A 15,323-nucleotide genomic window follows, 5' to 3' on the forward strand; every position below is an offset into this window, starting at 1 on the left:
GATGCTCCTCCTTTGAGGAAAAGATACTCTCATCAAGTACAACCCCACATACGTTAACTTCCACTTTTTGCTTTTAAATATAATTTTTTAAACTTATTACTTCAATTCCCATGGTTCTTAAACTCTTTTTGCATAATCTTCCTGTGCGCTAATTAAACCTCTCAATATTCATCAATGGTTTCATCACCCTAATTTCAAAATTTGCCTAAACAGATAAGATCTACTTCCCATCCAGGAGAACAGTTTTCTCATCAAAACAACCAGGTTAGCATGACACCACTTGGAAAGCTCATTTTGCACTTTAACATCTCTCCCTGGTTTCCACCATCCCTTCAAAATTCTTCAAAAGTTTCAGCAATAGTTCTCTGTACTCCAGAACTGCACACAACATGTTTTAAACATCAGCATTGATGATGATGTACCTGCTATACTCAGGAGGTATCTATTCTCAAATGATGTCACTCCTACTAACAAGACTGCCTCAGAAATCTGAAGGCATCAACTTCAGAGTAGGCTTTTCTAGAATCCTGCAATGGAGATCTCTAAATTGACTTGACTGAAATATGCAACCTGTATTTATCACAGTCTCGGTAATTCCTAATTCCAAATTATCCTCATCCCTTGCAATTTCAGATTTTTTTCATCTTTCTGTGTTAAAAATCACCATCCTTATGGAAAGTGATTTCTTAAGACTTTTTTCTGGTGAGTGCAAAGTATGAATAAATATCTGTGTTATTTCCTCTGAGACTGTAGCTACTACTCCTTGGAGCTGACTTTGAAACCTTACATGTTAGCCAATCAGTTTCAGATCTTTTTTTCTTCGTAACAAATGGTTACAACTTTTTCCTCATTTTTCAATCTCCATGTTTCTATTATCTGTCTTGAAGCATACAAAGTCCAAGTCTGTTCATGTTTTAACAATTCTCAGCTAAGATTCACGTTTTGATTGGTAACATGACATTCTTTCCTCAGTTCTTCCTGCTGTTTCTTGCAGGCTCTCTGATTATTCCAAGCAGCCTTTTCAAGGTGTGTCCATGCAAGCAGATCACATCCTTGAACTTTTCTGACATCTGAAAGACTCCAATAGTATTAACATTTTTTATTAAAACAGATTGTCTTTGTATTCAAGGCAGAGTAATCCTGATTAGTCAAATTTTCAAGCTACTTTAGTCCAAATTCACAAATTTTAAACAAACCTCTATATAGGATTTCTTTGCTGTATATGCATGCAAATTTGCATGACTAAACAAAGGCTAGATCTAACATTTATTTTATGTGCAGCACCAGCACACCCATTTTTTCTGCTTCTTCCAAATTTTGAGTTGTTACAGTTGGCAATTCCTACCTTCAATGTGGCCAGTCTAAGTTTCTACTATAAACCTTGCAGTCAAAAGATCTCCCTGCATCCTTTACATTAAAGGCTATACACACTTCTAAACAAAATCATGAGTCTCCAACCATCTAAATAGCCTAGTTCCTTCCTGGGAAGAAATTAAGGTAGATCTATATAAGTTTTACAAAATATTTTAAATAATATATGAACTACACACTTTGCTAAACAAGTTGTTTTGAAACATGACCCTCTCTTTCTACAGTAACACCCGAAGTTTATGTGGATCTTCCATGTGGACAATATCCTACATTTGAGTATATGTCTCCAGTCTCTTCCTTGTATGGATATTTCTCAAATACACATTACTTTTAAACATACATGAGTTAATTACATTTTTGCCCATGAGAAATTTTTCTCTTCCAGATTAGGCCTTTTTCCTGTTCCCTTTGAAAAGAACAGCAAGTATTTCAAATGTATTTTATGGTTTCTTTGTAAGTGAAGAAAACATCGCAAAGATGATTATTCCAGGCAGGGTATCAGGTACAACAAAGGACCCACTCACGATGAAATAGCAGAGGAACTGGAGTATGAGAGAAAGGAAGTGTGGTATTCCACTATCAATTGCCACAATTAAGCAAACACAGCTATCAGTTAAGAATGAAGATTTTAAGACCTTGAACAGAAACTTGCTTCTGTGAAGACAGCTTCTCCTTTAACCTGGCAGCTTCCCAGCTACTATGTAAACCTAAGTCTCATTCTGCATTCTTCAGCAGTTAGCTGGTATTTTTAGAGTCGCACTGGTCAAAGTCTGTTCTGGGACACTCATTGTAAATCTGGGTTTAACTTTCAGTGAGCAGCTCAAATCTTCATTGCTTTGAAAAGCAGAAAGTTAAGATATCAAATGTAACAAAGATTTAGAATAATATATGCTGAATATGGAGGTGTAACATCTAGTTCAGAGTCAATGCTGCAAAGCCACTTGGTTTTCCATAATGTACTTTCCAGGACTCTAGACTCCAGAAAGAACAACTAGCTGACACTCAGCACTGACTTTGACTCCATATGTGACCCTCACCAAACCTCCCCAGAGCACAGACAGCACCACTCTGATACCTACTATAGTCACCACCATCTTCTAGTCCTACTGGGCTAGGGACCTCTGCCATGGTGTGCAAAAGGAGTGGTACTGAGATCGCGTTAAATACCTGCAGAAATTTATAGCTCTTGTAAAGCTGGTTCCTATATGCTGTCTCTGTAGCCTGAGTTATGGGGCTAGTGTAAAATTTTCAAGATTTATACAGCAACATTTCTGATCCAGCATGCACCTCATCTAAGAAAAGCAATTGTACTATGAATCCTGAGAACTATATGCTCACAGACCTGGGATTTTATACCTGCATTTAGGTAATATGCTCCCCAAGAGCCAACCTCTGATTGCATGACATAATTTGAAGTGGGGTTTGTATTTACAGGGCAATTTCCACAGAGTGCAATTAATTGAATTAGCTAGTAATTGAACATTGAATAGCCAAAACTTGTTTCCTGGTAAGAACACATTATTTCTGAATGATAGCTTGGTTTCCAAATGCTGACAAATGTCAAACAATTATTAGAGTTTTGAATTTTTTTTGGTACTGCAGCCTAAGGACTGACATTAAAATCTTTGGCTTTTTTTCCCTAACCATGAAGACTTTTAAAAAATGCAGATACTCAGGTAAACCAGCTAGTCAACCTTTACTAATTATTTCTTTCAGAACTCCAGAATAGGCACTGTACACCAAAACACCTGAGATTAAAAGGCACATAATATAAGCATACCCACATTGCCATACATTTAATTGTCTCACAACCAAGTAATTACTGTTACAGAAAACATTTCTAAAAACAGATTAATACTTATCATATAAAAATGAATTTAGCTACAGAAATTAGTTTCAAATTCAAGTATGAATGCCAGTCATCTTGCCATGACCTGATAGAAATAAGTGTTAACTCCTGAAATTCAGAAGCACATTTACAATATTGCTTAATGCCTGGTGGCAAGAGCACAGGAAAGAAGGCTGAAGGTAGCCTTCTTCAAACAGGTAACTTGTACTGTTCAAGGAAAGAGACACTTAAATTATTATTCTTGTTTAGATTATCTCACAGCAGATTGAAAAGAAAATATTCTAGAGAGGATACTACATTATTCAAAAATCATGACTACTGTCTACTGCTCTTACGAGCAAAATACGAGACACTTTCTTCCTAAAGAGGAAACAATGCATAGTTTATGTAAAACTAGTTTCAAGTTGTTCAAAACAAATAGCATATAAGAACTAATGCTGTTATCACTCATTTGTATTTGAGAATATCCACTGCAAACAGCTATTTCTCAGCTTAACACCAGCAACAGTGGAAGTCAAGTCCTTAGAAATACCAACATCATTTATCACTGGGGCATATGCAACACTCAATAAGGAGATCTAACCATACAGTACCTTGCACTAAGGTTTAAAAACTCAAGCCCGTAACATTTTATGACCTACTGGGAAGTATATACAATCTGCAAAGCAGCAACAAGATCAGATATGGAAAGCTAATTAAGAAATCTACTATTACAAAAAATTAAAACCTCTCATCACAACCATCTTCACTGACCTAATACCAACTGTTTAGGTTAATCTCCCAGTTACAATTTTTTTATGCAGAAAACTATTAGTGCTTGAGTGTAGACACTCACACCTTCTGGGTGTTTTTTCTCCCTGTCAGAGAAAACTAATTTAACAGGGTGAATAATTTGGCAAGAATCAGCAGCAGCAGCTAGGAAGTGGGTATAGTAAAGGAGGAGAAGTTAAATGAAGACATCCAGGGCAGAGACATTATTATTGTATTACAATGCAAAACATTATTATTATTATTATTATTATTATTATTATTATTATTATTATTATTATTATTATTATCATCGTATTACAAGGCCTGAGACAGCAGGCTGAGAGAGCACACCCCAACACAACCATCCTTGGCCTGGCTGTGTTTCCTTCCAAGCCAGACTTCCAGGAGCTACATGCCTTCCTCTGTCCTACTAACAGGAGACACTGTCTGAACAAAGTTATCACCAGATAATCCAAGGGGGCCATGTAACAGAACAGCTCTGGTCCTAAGCCCAGACTCACACAGCTGGGAAGAATTCCTGAGAGCGCATGTTTTTCAGTTTCAACCATGGATGAGGGCTTCCATTGGTAGGATCTCAGCTTCAGAAAGGTAGGAACCAGAGCCCAACTCGCCATTCCAAAGGATTGCTATTACACATTTTGTCATGATACTGTGTCATGGTACCTCTGTGTGGTATGCTCACTGCAGAAGTCTCTGATCCCTTCTGGGACTACTTCTACACTTTAGCACTTAATCTACAAAACTAGTTGTATAATAATGTATAGTTGTATAGTAATGTGGATAGTGATGAGCTTTGGAGTCAAATCAGATGGGGAAAAAAAAAAGCATAATTGAAGGACTATCTAATTTTGGGGAAGTGAATACACATTCAAAATCATTACTCAGAATTAGATTATTAAGTACAAACACCTATTTTCCTTCACCCTGATCTCCAATGCTCTTCATTTTGCAATTACCCAAACATTAAAAATGGTGACACAAAGGAAAAGGGCATAATTTCAGGCTGACAAGTTGCTGTGATGTATCCCTTCTAATGATGAGATGTAAATAACATTTACTTGCCTGAAAATGCCTTAAGCCATTGTTTAAGCACTACAGATTTACATGGGAGACCGCTAGACTGAAAGACTAACATAAACATGTATTTAAATACTAACACTAAAGCAAGATGATGATCATTTACAGTTAAATTCTCAAGAAAAATTTTCCAGTTATGTATGTTTAATACAGGGTCATTTTTTTCATCAATAAAAGATACTTATTTAAAAATGCTAGTTGATGTTTAAACTCTACTATTTTAACAACTTCACAAGAACATATGTGAAATCCATGAAGAACTACCTATTTTGTCAAGTGCTGGCAACACTGTTCTCTACTGAAGTAACTGTCTCCTGATTTAAACAGGAACTTTCATTTTTCACTGGAGGTTAAAAAAATTATTTTCTTCTTCAGATTAAGATAATTAATTAACTGGTATTAAAATGTATTTCATATAGTCACTTAAACTGAAACACTGAGGAGCATATGTTCTATTTCCAATTCGTTCCGCATTGTTACAACTACTGCTTTCAAGTCAAGACTTAACTAAAACTTCAGAATTACTGCATCAGTTATTTTTATAATTTTTTTCATAATGATATAGAGTAGCAACACACAACCCATTTTAAAAATAACTGGCTTTCTATTGTGAATTTTTGCAATATAGTAGTCTAGACCTGGTGAACACTGCCCTTTTTATAAGTTTCTAAGATACACTCCATTGACCTACCCTCCCTGCATTTTTAAATACATTTTAAGAACCTCCATTCACCCCACCACCATGGGAATGAAAACAACAAAACACAGGAACCATGAATTTCAGAAACCAAATTTCAGTATTTGTTACTATTTTACTATACACAGATGTTGGCAAGTAACTTCACTTTGGCTGTATGTAACACACTAATACTTGCTTATGTCCAAAGAATAAGAATTAAAGGTCAAGTAGTGATTTAAAACAGGTAAAATCATATACTTCTTAAGCTGTTTTTTTCCATGCAATAGGGAGGTTCTGTCTTGAAAGCTAAAACCTTGCTACAATATTATTCAAGTTGAACAGAGAAAATACCTTCCTATTTTTCCTTCCTGTTGTTTAACACCTGAAAGAAGCTCAATTAATTTCTTTCATAAAGCATTATTCATTAAAGACATCTAATACACCATTCTTATTTACAGTCATGTTAAAACATGTAACTAAAAAGGCTCTGGGCTCAGGACAACTGGAACAAATTTAGCCAGGGTCTTTTATGTCATCATATTATATTCCAATGAAAGTTATTTTGGGAAGAGAGAGGGACAAAGCTGGAGCAAAACTATTTTGACCATACAATTATGGGAATACTGCTATTATTAAGGGATCAGGAAATAGGAAGCGTCACAAAAATTACTTCCTTACCTACATTTGCTAGAAATAAAGGAAAGATCCTCTTGATCTCTGGTATAAATGCTTATGATGCCAAAATATAGGATGGTTTGAATCCAGGATATTAAAATAGTTCTACCTTTTGAAGTACAAATTTTGGGTGTTTTTTTAATATTGATATCCCTTACAAGTCTAGAGGTCAACAATACTGCTTGTTTTACTCCACTCCTCATTCCACTAGCCTAAAGTACATATATGTACTTCTTACACTGAACTGGATTATGCAGTTGTTTTGCATCTTTTGCAACTTCTTTCTCTCACTTACACTGGCAAATCTTGAGGAGTTATTTTGGGAAGTAAAAGACACTGGGAACCTTTAACAGCCAAACAGATTACAGTATTTTTCCTATGTCCTTAAAACTAATTTTGTCTTTAAAATTTGGAAATGGAATAGAAAAAAGTTTGTACTATGAAATGTCTAAGTGAAAAGTCAGAAAAATATAGGAGCATAATATTACAGTACCACAAGGGTTAACACTGAACAAATCAAAGTATTTGGTGAGAGCAGTGTTGAGTTGGAATCACAGAGAAGTCACTTACACCCTCCTTTATACAAAATATTAATATATCATGAAAAAAGAAACTAAACAGGAAACACACTCTCATATTTATACAAGCTACTTTACATAACAGCAGAAACTTCTGATTTTATCCAGGTAAGGCAAGGAGGAAAACAACCTGTTTTTTTCTTTAAAAGATGTGTCCACAGGCAAGTAGCAAGTTTTATCTGACATGTCCAAGGGTTTGGCTTTTCTGGATTATTACCGGAATATCCTTTGTCATAAACCACATAGCTTCAGATTCTGTTGACATTACTTTTATGCACTCAGAGATCTAACAGATATATTCCCTCTAAGAAAACCACGTGTTGTTATATTCAAACAGACGCTTTTTCCACTGCCAGATCTCCAAAACATGAACATACACTATAAAAAATATCTACTAGTAAGGAATGAACACATTTCAAGAAAAAGGAAAGGTGTAGACTTGCACACTGCAGATTATCCTATGATATCAGGTTTTACCCCTCTTTTTCCAGAACCTTAAAAATATACATTTAACAGTCACAATTTCTCACCCATTCAGTAACAGTACTAAGCAAATACTGCTGGTATTGATGGTTTCCTAACAACTAAAAATCCTCAAATTTGCTTAAAAGAAAATATCTTATTATTCAAAGTTTCAGTCTTAAAAACACAGGGTGCTGCTACAGAACAAAAACCTTTACAGTATACTAGAAAGAAGGGGTAGAAAACATGATGATGGGAGAAAAAACAGACCATGCTGCTTTCATACATGTAGTAATGATGTCAGTGCCTGCAATGGTAGTTGCTCTGACCTGTAGAGGCTCAAAGCTGGAGTGTTTTCACAGAAATCTCCTTCATTAAAGAACCTCTAGCAAATCACTAAAATCCACGCAAAATGGCTTAGTAGGATAGCCAGTTCAAGGCATCTATACCAAAAAAGGCTGAAAGGAGGTAGGGAAGGGACAGGTGTCTTAAGAGAGTAACATCTATCCATCGGAATCATAAGCAGCTCCAGAACAAGCATATTCGTGAGACAATCCAAGTCAGACTGCAGAGCCAAAGACAAACACATCTGCACTGGTGAGAAAAACAACAGGATTAAACCTAGAGCCTAAGCTCACATTTTACAGCAGTGGGAGGGAAATGGCTTTGAAAAACTGACAAAAAAACTTAATCAAGCCACTTCCCCAAGACCTGCATACTGATAACAACTATAAATAGCTGGAGTAGCATTGTTTAACAAGCCACAGCAAAATGGTCCATGTCTGAAAATGGAACATTTAAATTTTTTCAAGTCCTCCATTATTACTGCAATAGTCCCCCAGTTCATCAATCAATTTTCTATATACTATTATCACTATATAGACTACAAACATATTTTTAGTGTCCACATGTCATGTACTAAAATGCTGAGAACAAGCAGGGAAACAAAGACAAAATACTGCCCCGTGGCATGGACCTATATTCCAAATTGTGTAAAAACAGCTCAAGTTTTGGGGCGGGGGGGTGTGCAAACCAAGGGGAGGTTTGGTAACCTTTTTTCATTTGCAAGACTGAAGAAATAGAGTATCTTATTACTCTCACCCGCTAGAAAATGGTGCCTGTATTTCTGTAAAATAAAGCTGTTGACGTGTGCAATTGTGGTCATTATTAGGGCGATCACGTTGTTTTCATTCATTCATTCAGGATTTGCTAAAGGATGTCAGCTTCTGCAGCAGCAGCTGGCTTGACCTGGAGGAGGGGGAACGAATTCTTTGCAGTGCATACAGATTACAGGGTGCATTTCTCGATGGACCGTTTATGATTTTATACACTGCACTCATTAAACCAAATCAAGCTCTGTGTGCTGCTGACGCAGTTCACCAGGAGGCAAGCTCAAACAAGTTTAATGACAGAAAAGTCATTCACTACTAATTTATAGTCTGATTTATCAAGACTAAAATAGCCCACAGATGAAGAAGACTGAAACCACTCTCCAAAATTAAAATTTCCTCTCCAACAAAAAATGCATACACATTAATGAAGTATTTCACAGCTCTGCAGTATTTTTATGGTTTGCAGGTAACTGTCCATATTCCTCCCTCGTCAGTACACCTTAAGCGTAGACTCTATACACTGCACCACTACAATGTTTTCCTCCGGGTTACCATAATTAAGTAATTTACTGCTCATCATCAGCACCATCACTACTCATACACACAGATATTTTGGTTTTTCCTAGTTTCTCATTAGCATTTTCCAAAGGTTTAAGAGGGAAAAGGGAAATCTACATTTAGTGCTCCACACAGTCAGAAAAATACTGTCTTTAAAATTTTAAATAAAGCTTGAATGAATCAAAACCACAGAAGCTCAGTTCCATTTTCAAGCATGCCAAACCCTCTGCAGAAATAGTGTCTTCTTGAAAAACACATTACAATGTCTGGTCAGATTATAACACAATCAATTAGGTCATCTGCATAAGCAGATGCATAGGGCAAATTAACTTCATTTGTAACTGGCAGTGACATTTTGCTCATTTGTAAAATGCTGCCCCTGACCTAGGACAATTCTGATGACGGATCTGCCCAAGTTGCAAATACTATAGACAGCAAGGGTTTACTACAAATAAAAACTAAAGAGGAAAGAAGGTAAGATTCCAGTGCTACAACACATGCTGACACTCAACACAGACCACAATTTACCACAGAAATCACAAACAGTAAGACTTATGGAAGAGACAGAAAAAGCAAGTGGTATTGAACCACAGAAAGCGTTCCCAGAAAGAGATGATGTGTGATACCTGATAGCTACAGCAGGACAACATAAAAAGTGCATTTAGTCCAATTCATTCAACTGCTCGAATGATGGGGGAAGGCAGAGAGGAGTGGGGGAGGTAAGATGGCCACTGCCACTTTAACACATTCAATAATTTAACAGACAACCTGACACAGGTTAAGTTGGACTTTCTGGGAATCAATTTTACATTTTAAACTTTACAGGCCTATTTTGGCTACACTGAGGGCTGGTTAGTAGCGGGTTTTGGTTGGCAGAGTTTTTTACAGTCTCAAGGATTCACTACTAAATATCACAAGGAGACAGACTTGTTTTCAAGCACCTCAATACGGGAATTTCCTTGTTTTGGAGCCTGCGCTTGGAAACATTACATCCTTTTAACCTACGATCTTACAAAAATGCAAGTCTCTTAAGAAACCGAGCTCTGCAGAAAGGAAGAGCATTTGAGGCTTGGTTTTAACACACACTTCAGAACTGGGTTGTGACACCCCAGATATGAATCTAAATCATTATCACCCCTACTAGATAGTTACAGCTGGAGACAGGGAAGCGGGTTAATTTTAGGCTCCCTTCCCTATTACACACCTCCGCTGCCAGAGCCCGAGAGCAGTGCTAGAAGCGGCAAGAGCAGCGCCGCCGGAGCCCCCGACTGCTTCTCCCCCGGGGAGGGGAGCCGCCGGCGGCCCCTGGGCTCGACCCCGCTCCGCTCCTCCCGAGGCCGGCGCGGGGGTGTTTTTCCCAAGCAGGATTCTCACCTTGCCCGAGAAGGAGGGTGACATTTCAGGGGTCGCCTCCCCCCATCCCGCTGGAGGGTAGCAGAACGAAGTGCTTTCCCCCCCCTTTCCTGGCAGGGCAAACCCAGGCACGACACCTGCCCTGAGGGGGATTAGGGCTCACCCTCGCCCCCCGACCCGCTCCCTAAGGCTCCGGCGGGGCTCCTCCCGTCGGTCCCGGAGTCCCCCGGTGTCCCACCCCAGCTGGCCCGGGGGCGAGGCAGGGCGCAGTCCGACAGCGGAAAGCAGAGCCCAGGGTGCCCGGAGGCTGGGCGGCCCCAGCCCGGCCAGCACCCCCGTGGGGCAGGGAAGCGAGATCGGCTTTCTCCCGGTGCTTTACCTCTGTACACCGGGGAGCTGGGACTCCGTCTCTCAGGTGAGCTGCTCCTCCTGCTGCTGCCGCTCTCCGGCGACCGCCGCTGCCTGCCCTTCACCCTGCCCGGCTCCGCTCCGCCGCTGCCCGCCGCCAGCGGCGGCGTCGCGCTGGGCGGCGGTGGGGGGCTGCCTCCGCCGCGACCCCCGCCGCCGCCCCCCGGCCCCGTGTTGCTGCCCACCGAGGCGGAGGGGGACCGGGTCGGGCTGTGCTGGTTGCCCCGCAGGAGCTGGTACGGGACGGTCGCTCGGATAGGCTGGAGCAGCCGGCTGGTCCCCGCCGAGCCTCCCCCGGCGCCGTTACCGGGGCCCCCGGCCGTGCCGGCGGTGGGGGACCCGGCGGCGCCGCGCCTCATCCTCTGCGGCGGGGGCTGGTGGTGGGACGGGGGGGTTTGCGAGGAGCTGGACGAAGACATGGCGGGGATGCACAAAACCCCCGCGGGTCACTCGCTCCGGTGGCTGTGGGGGACCCGAGCTCGGGCCCCAGAGCCCCGCATGCACCGGCCGCGGAGGGGGGGGGGGGAGGGATGGAGGGAGGGGGCGGGGCGGGACAAGCGCTGCACGGCCCTAGGGAGTCTCCGCGCCGCCTGCCCAGCTGCCCCCGGCGCTTCCTATCGGCGACCGCGGCTGCTGCTTCCACGCCAGGCTCTGGCCATCGCTGCCCGCCCCAGCGTCGAGAGCACCGGGGGCGCTGCCGAGCCCAGCGGCCGCTCACATCTTACAGCGCTGCGGGCTCAGGGAGGTCGGCAGCAGGGCACGACGAGGGGACACGCAGCCGGAGCGGGAAGGACGGGGAGGAGGAGAGGCGCTTGCAGCCAGGTCTTGCTCCAGCCCCTGCCCCCGCCGGCGCCCTGGAGCCGCCACCAGCACCATCCGCTCCCCACGCCGCCCGCCCTCCGAATGGCACCGCGCAGCCCCGGCGCCCGGCCGCGACGGGCAGGGGTGGTGGGCGCGCGAGCCCATTGGGCGCCACCGCTGCACCAGCGCGGGTTCCATTGGCCAGGGGCCCCGCCGCTCATCGCTCTCAGCCAATGGGGGCGGACGGCGCGGCGGGGGCGTGGCCGGCGGCGAGGAGGCGGGCCGGGGGAAGTGGGATGTGGCGGCGGCGGGGGCGGGCACGGGCGCGCCGGGATGCGGTGCCTGTCCGGGGAGCGCGGGGAGAACAGCCCCGGGGTGCGCCGGGCAAGGGGCCGAGAGGCGCTCCTGAGTTCCAAATGGACTTTACTTTTAACACTGGCTTAAGAGAGCCAGAGCTCTGGACCAAATCGTGCGCTGTCCCTATTCCCAGAAGACTGTCGGCCTCTTCCCTCTTACTCCACTCCCATGCAGGGAAGGCTCAGAAACAGCCAGAACTTCTTGCAACAAAGTCTGTTCACGTCCATCGAACCTTGACAATTTTTACATTTTGTTAAAAAATCGAAATGTTCTTCAAAGTTTAGATAAGTGTGGTTTTATCATGTCCTACAAGTGTATATAGATTTTTTTTTTTTTTCCTAATATACATCCAAAAAACAGTTACTGGAGAATGTTAAGAGGAAAATAGAAAGTTTTACAGTGATATTTTTAGAAAGTGCTTTTGTTCTAGAAAAAAGAGCTGCCATTAGATGAAGTGAAACAATGAGAAACAAAATGAAGGTTAGGATGAGTAGCTTAACAGCTAAGAAAACAAATGGCTGTAAGATCAGAAAGATAAGTTGAGCAGAGTCCATCAAGAAAACAGTGCTTATTTTGGATCTGATGAAAATAGGATGCTAATGGAGAAGAAAGGAAAATGCAGGGAGGCTTGCTATGTGGAGGAAGTCAGCTCAGTGATGGCATCTCAGATTCAAACATTAGGAGAACAAAAACAACATGGAATATACATAGAATATTTAACAAGATATACTTTCGTATTTTAGACACCACCTACCAATCAATAATCAAAAGTGCTACAGAATTAACTGTATTCCTTGTACCATTTTTGATTATATAACCAACACTCATTTTTGTTTTGCACTCTTCAGATTACTGCACTTAAATACTTTCAAAGCTGTCCATGGCTGTCCTTATCCCCTTGGTAGCACAGGAATCAGTCGATAGTCCCAATGAGAAACCGTATTCTCGGAAAATGCTTCTATTCATGGGCTGTTAGCGAGACTTTGTTTGCACTAGCACCATGTGACGCAGTCACCGTGGTTATGTTACAGAAAGGGTTGGAATAATACACCGCACATCCACGTGAACATGTGCTCAGTCAACAGAGCCACTCGTATAAATTAATTTTAAGAAAAATCAGCAACCGTGTATTTTTCCATTAGTCCAGTCTTTTTGTTTTCTGCTATCATGAACCAAATTTGTTTCTAAAACTGGGCTGTAGAGACTTTTTCCCCCAAGGATTTTGCACTGTGCTTAATCACAGCTATGGAGTCCATCTAGTTCATTTTTTTTTGCTTCACTGCACTGGGCTCAAAATGACTGGAATGCATTCACCTGTAGTAGCCATCTGCCGAACAGTAATATCAGTAGTGTTTTAAACAGTAAGCATGTTCTCTTATATCTGCACCTTTGTCAGGTAACATTGCTGGTACAGTAGTGTCTTACAGACCAAAAATCATCTGGTGTCAGCTGAGAAAGAAAGTACACCTTTGACTAACAACAGCTGATACATTCCAGCTATTGCCAATGCTAAGGGTTATGTCAGACTAAAATAAGGATGAGCTAGTATAATTTTTGAATTTGTCTGTTTAGATACTATATAACAATTGCCAAATTTTACAATTTCCACGTCCTTGCACATCAAAGCAAGGTATTTGGATAGGAAGAATAGATGCATAAAGACAAGGTAAATGTCTGACAAAGAAAATACCACCAGCCCCAAAACAAGAACATACACACACACCCTAAACCACAGGGCATGTCAGCATAATATATCAGTAGCAAGTCTTCCTTTCCAAACAAACTGAGGACAATGCCACAGCCATACAGTCCAAACTGAATCACCACTTCACTCGCTTTCACAGCAGCCAGAGAAGAAAAGATCCACTGGGAGTGCTTCCAACCAAACTGTTACCAGGCACATCAACAGCTGTACTGGGGAGAATCCCCAAAAGGTTATTTCCATCCTAATTCCTTCAAGGCTAGAGTTAACATACATGTTACAACACCATGCCATGTCCCTAGGAAACAGTGATTTCAGCAAAGATGAAGAGAGTATTCTTTTGTATTCTAAAGCAGGATACCAACTATTAAATTTTTCACTGTTTTTCATCTAGGTTCCAGAGTACTTTCCTCGGGGAATACCATTGCTCTATAATATCAAGAAGATATTACAGGGAAAGTGAAGTAAAAACTGAGCTCCTATCAGAATCTTCATATCTTTAAAAAACCCATGCTTGCCTTAAATACCCTTTTCAACTTTTCAAAAGCCATGTTAAAGGCATTTCTCACTTCCCTTTTCCACTTGAAGGAACTACCTTGTCAGCTGGCATGTGCTTAAGGGAGTTTATACTGGAGGTAACATGTATTTCTGAATCTTAAATCCTTCTGGGAGACAGGGACATTGTTAACACAGCTTCTGGAAGAGGCATCCTTAGAGCAGTGGAAGTTACGCATCACAGCAAGAGCACAACAGCAAGGGAGTGAACTCAAGGAGCATGGCAGTAGCAGGCAAGAGTGAAGCAAAGTTACATCTCTCCTACTATTATCTGTTGATAATGGGTTCATCTCTTAAGGTCAGAAACAGATCATGTAAATACATGAGTGCCATGAGACATGGAAACGGAGAAGTTTTAAACAGTCATTAGACACTATGCCAGCCTAATCCTTATTTTGTTCCTAGTTGAAGGTTTTAGAGAGGGCAAACTCTTCAAATACGGACATACCTTTTGTTTCTAGGCTCCTACTAGGGCATAGGGCCATCAGTACTCTGCTCCCAGTGTATCTACCTGCTTGTTTCATTATTTTTATATCAGTTTTATCTCCCTCTGCCTATATTTTCTTTGCTGCCCTTTCTCCATTCCACTCAGAATCAAGTTCTTTGTGACTGTCTCTGAGGTATTCACACAGCATCTAATACAAGACATTAATGAGAAAGGGTGCATTTATCTTCATGTATGTTCAGGTCCATTCCCTGTGTTTCACTTATTTGTAATGAAATACAGTTGGGAATATTACATTTGGGAAGAGAGAAATAACAAGAAGATGTACTTATATCACAGCAACATTCTGAAAGAGAGGATGACCAGAAAGCATTATCTGTGGCCAAAATCTAGAACAACCCCTAATGACCCAAACTGCAGCTCTCAAAAGACAAAACTGAGGCTTGCCTCTGTGGACTTGGAGCATCTCTAGGCAGGAATGGAAACATCACCTGTAGTAAGGGCCCCCATGTGAAATGCAACTGCTGTCTGGAGCTGAGCAGCTCTGCTGAAGCAGTAGTAGCCTGTTTT

The 15,323-nt window shown here is 41.6% G+C and overlaps 1 protein-coding gene across 4 annotated transcripts in view; it reads right to left on the bottom strand.

Annotated features, from left to right (window-relative positions):
• The window catches only part of GLCCI1 (glucocorticoid induced 1), a 53,449-nt gene extending 42,050 nt beyond the window's left edge, over window positions 1-11,399 (bottom strand). For 2 of the 4 annotated variants that reach the window (XR_015277763.1, XR_015277762.1), the window contains exon 1: window positions 10,865-11,399. Coding sequence is in view for 2 of the 4 variants with exons in the window: in XM_086856028.1 (XP_086712154.1) it covers window positions 10,865-11,312 (448 nt within the window). In the remaining 2 variants the exon portion in view is untranslated. The remainder of the gene's footprint in view (window positions 1-10,864) is intronic. The other 2 variants (XM_086856028.1, XM_086856036.1) reach the window with 2 other exon arrangements.
• Between the last annotated feature and the right edge of the window lie 3,924 nt (window positions 11,400-15,323).

The sequence above is a fragment of the Cyanistes caeruleus genome, chromosome 1, assembly GCF_971803275.1.
Source record: "Cyanistes caeruleus chromosome 1, bCyaCae1.hap1.1, whole genome shotgun sequence".
In the NCBI taxonomy this organism is placed as follows: Eukaryota; Metazoa; Chordata; class Aves; order Passeriformes; family Paridae; genus Cyanistes; species Cyanistes caeruleus.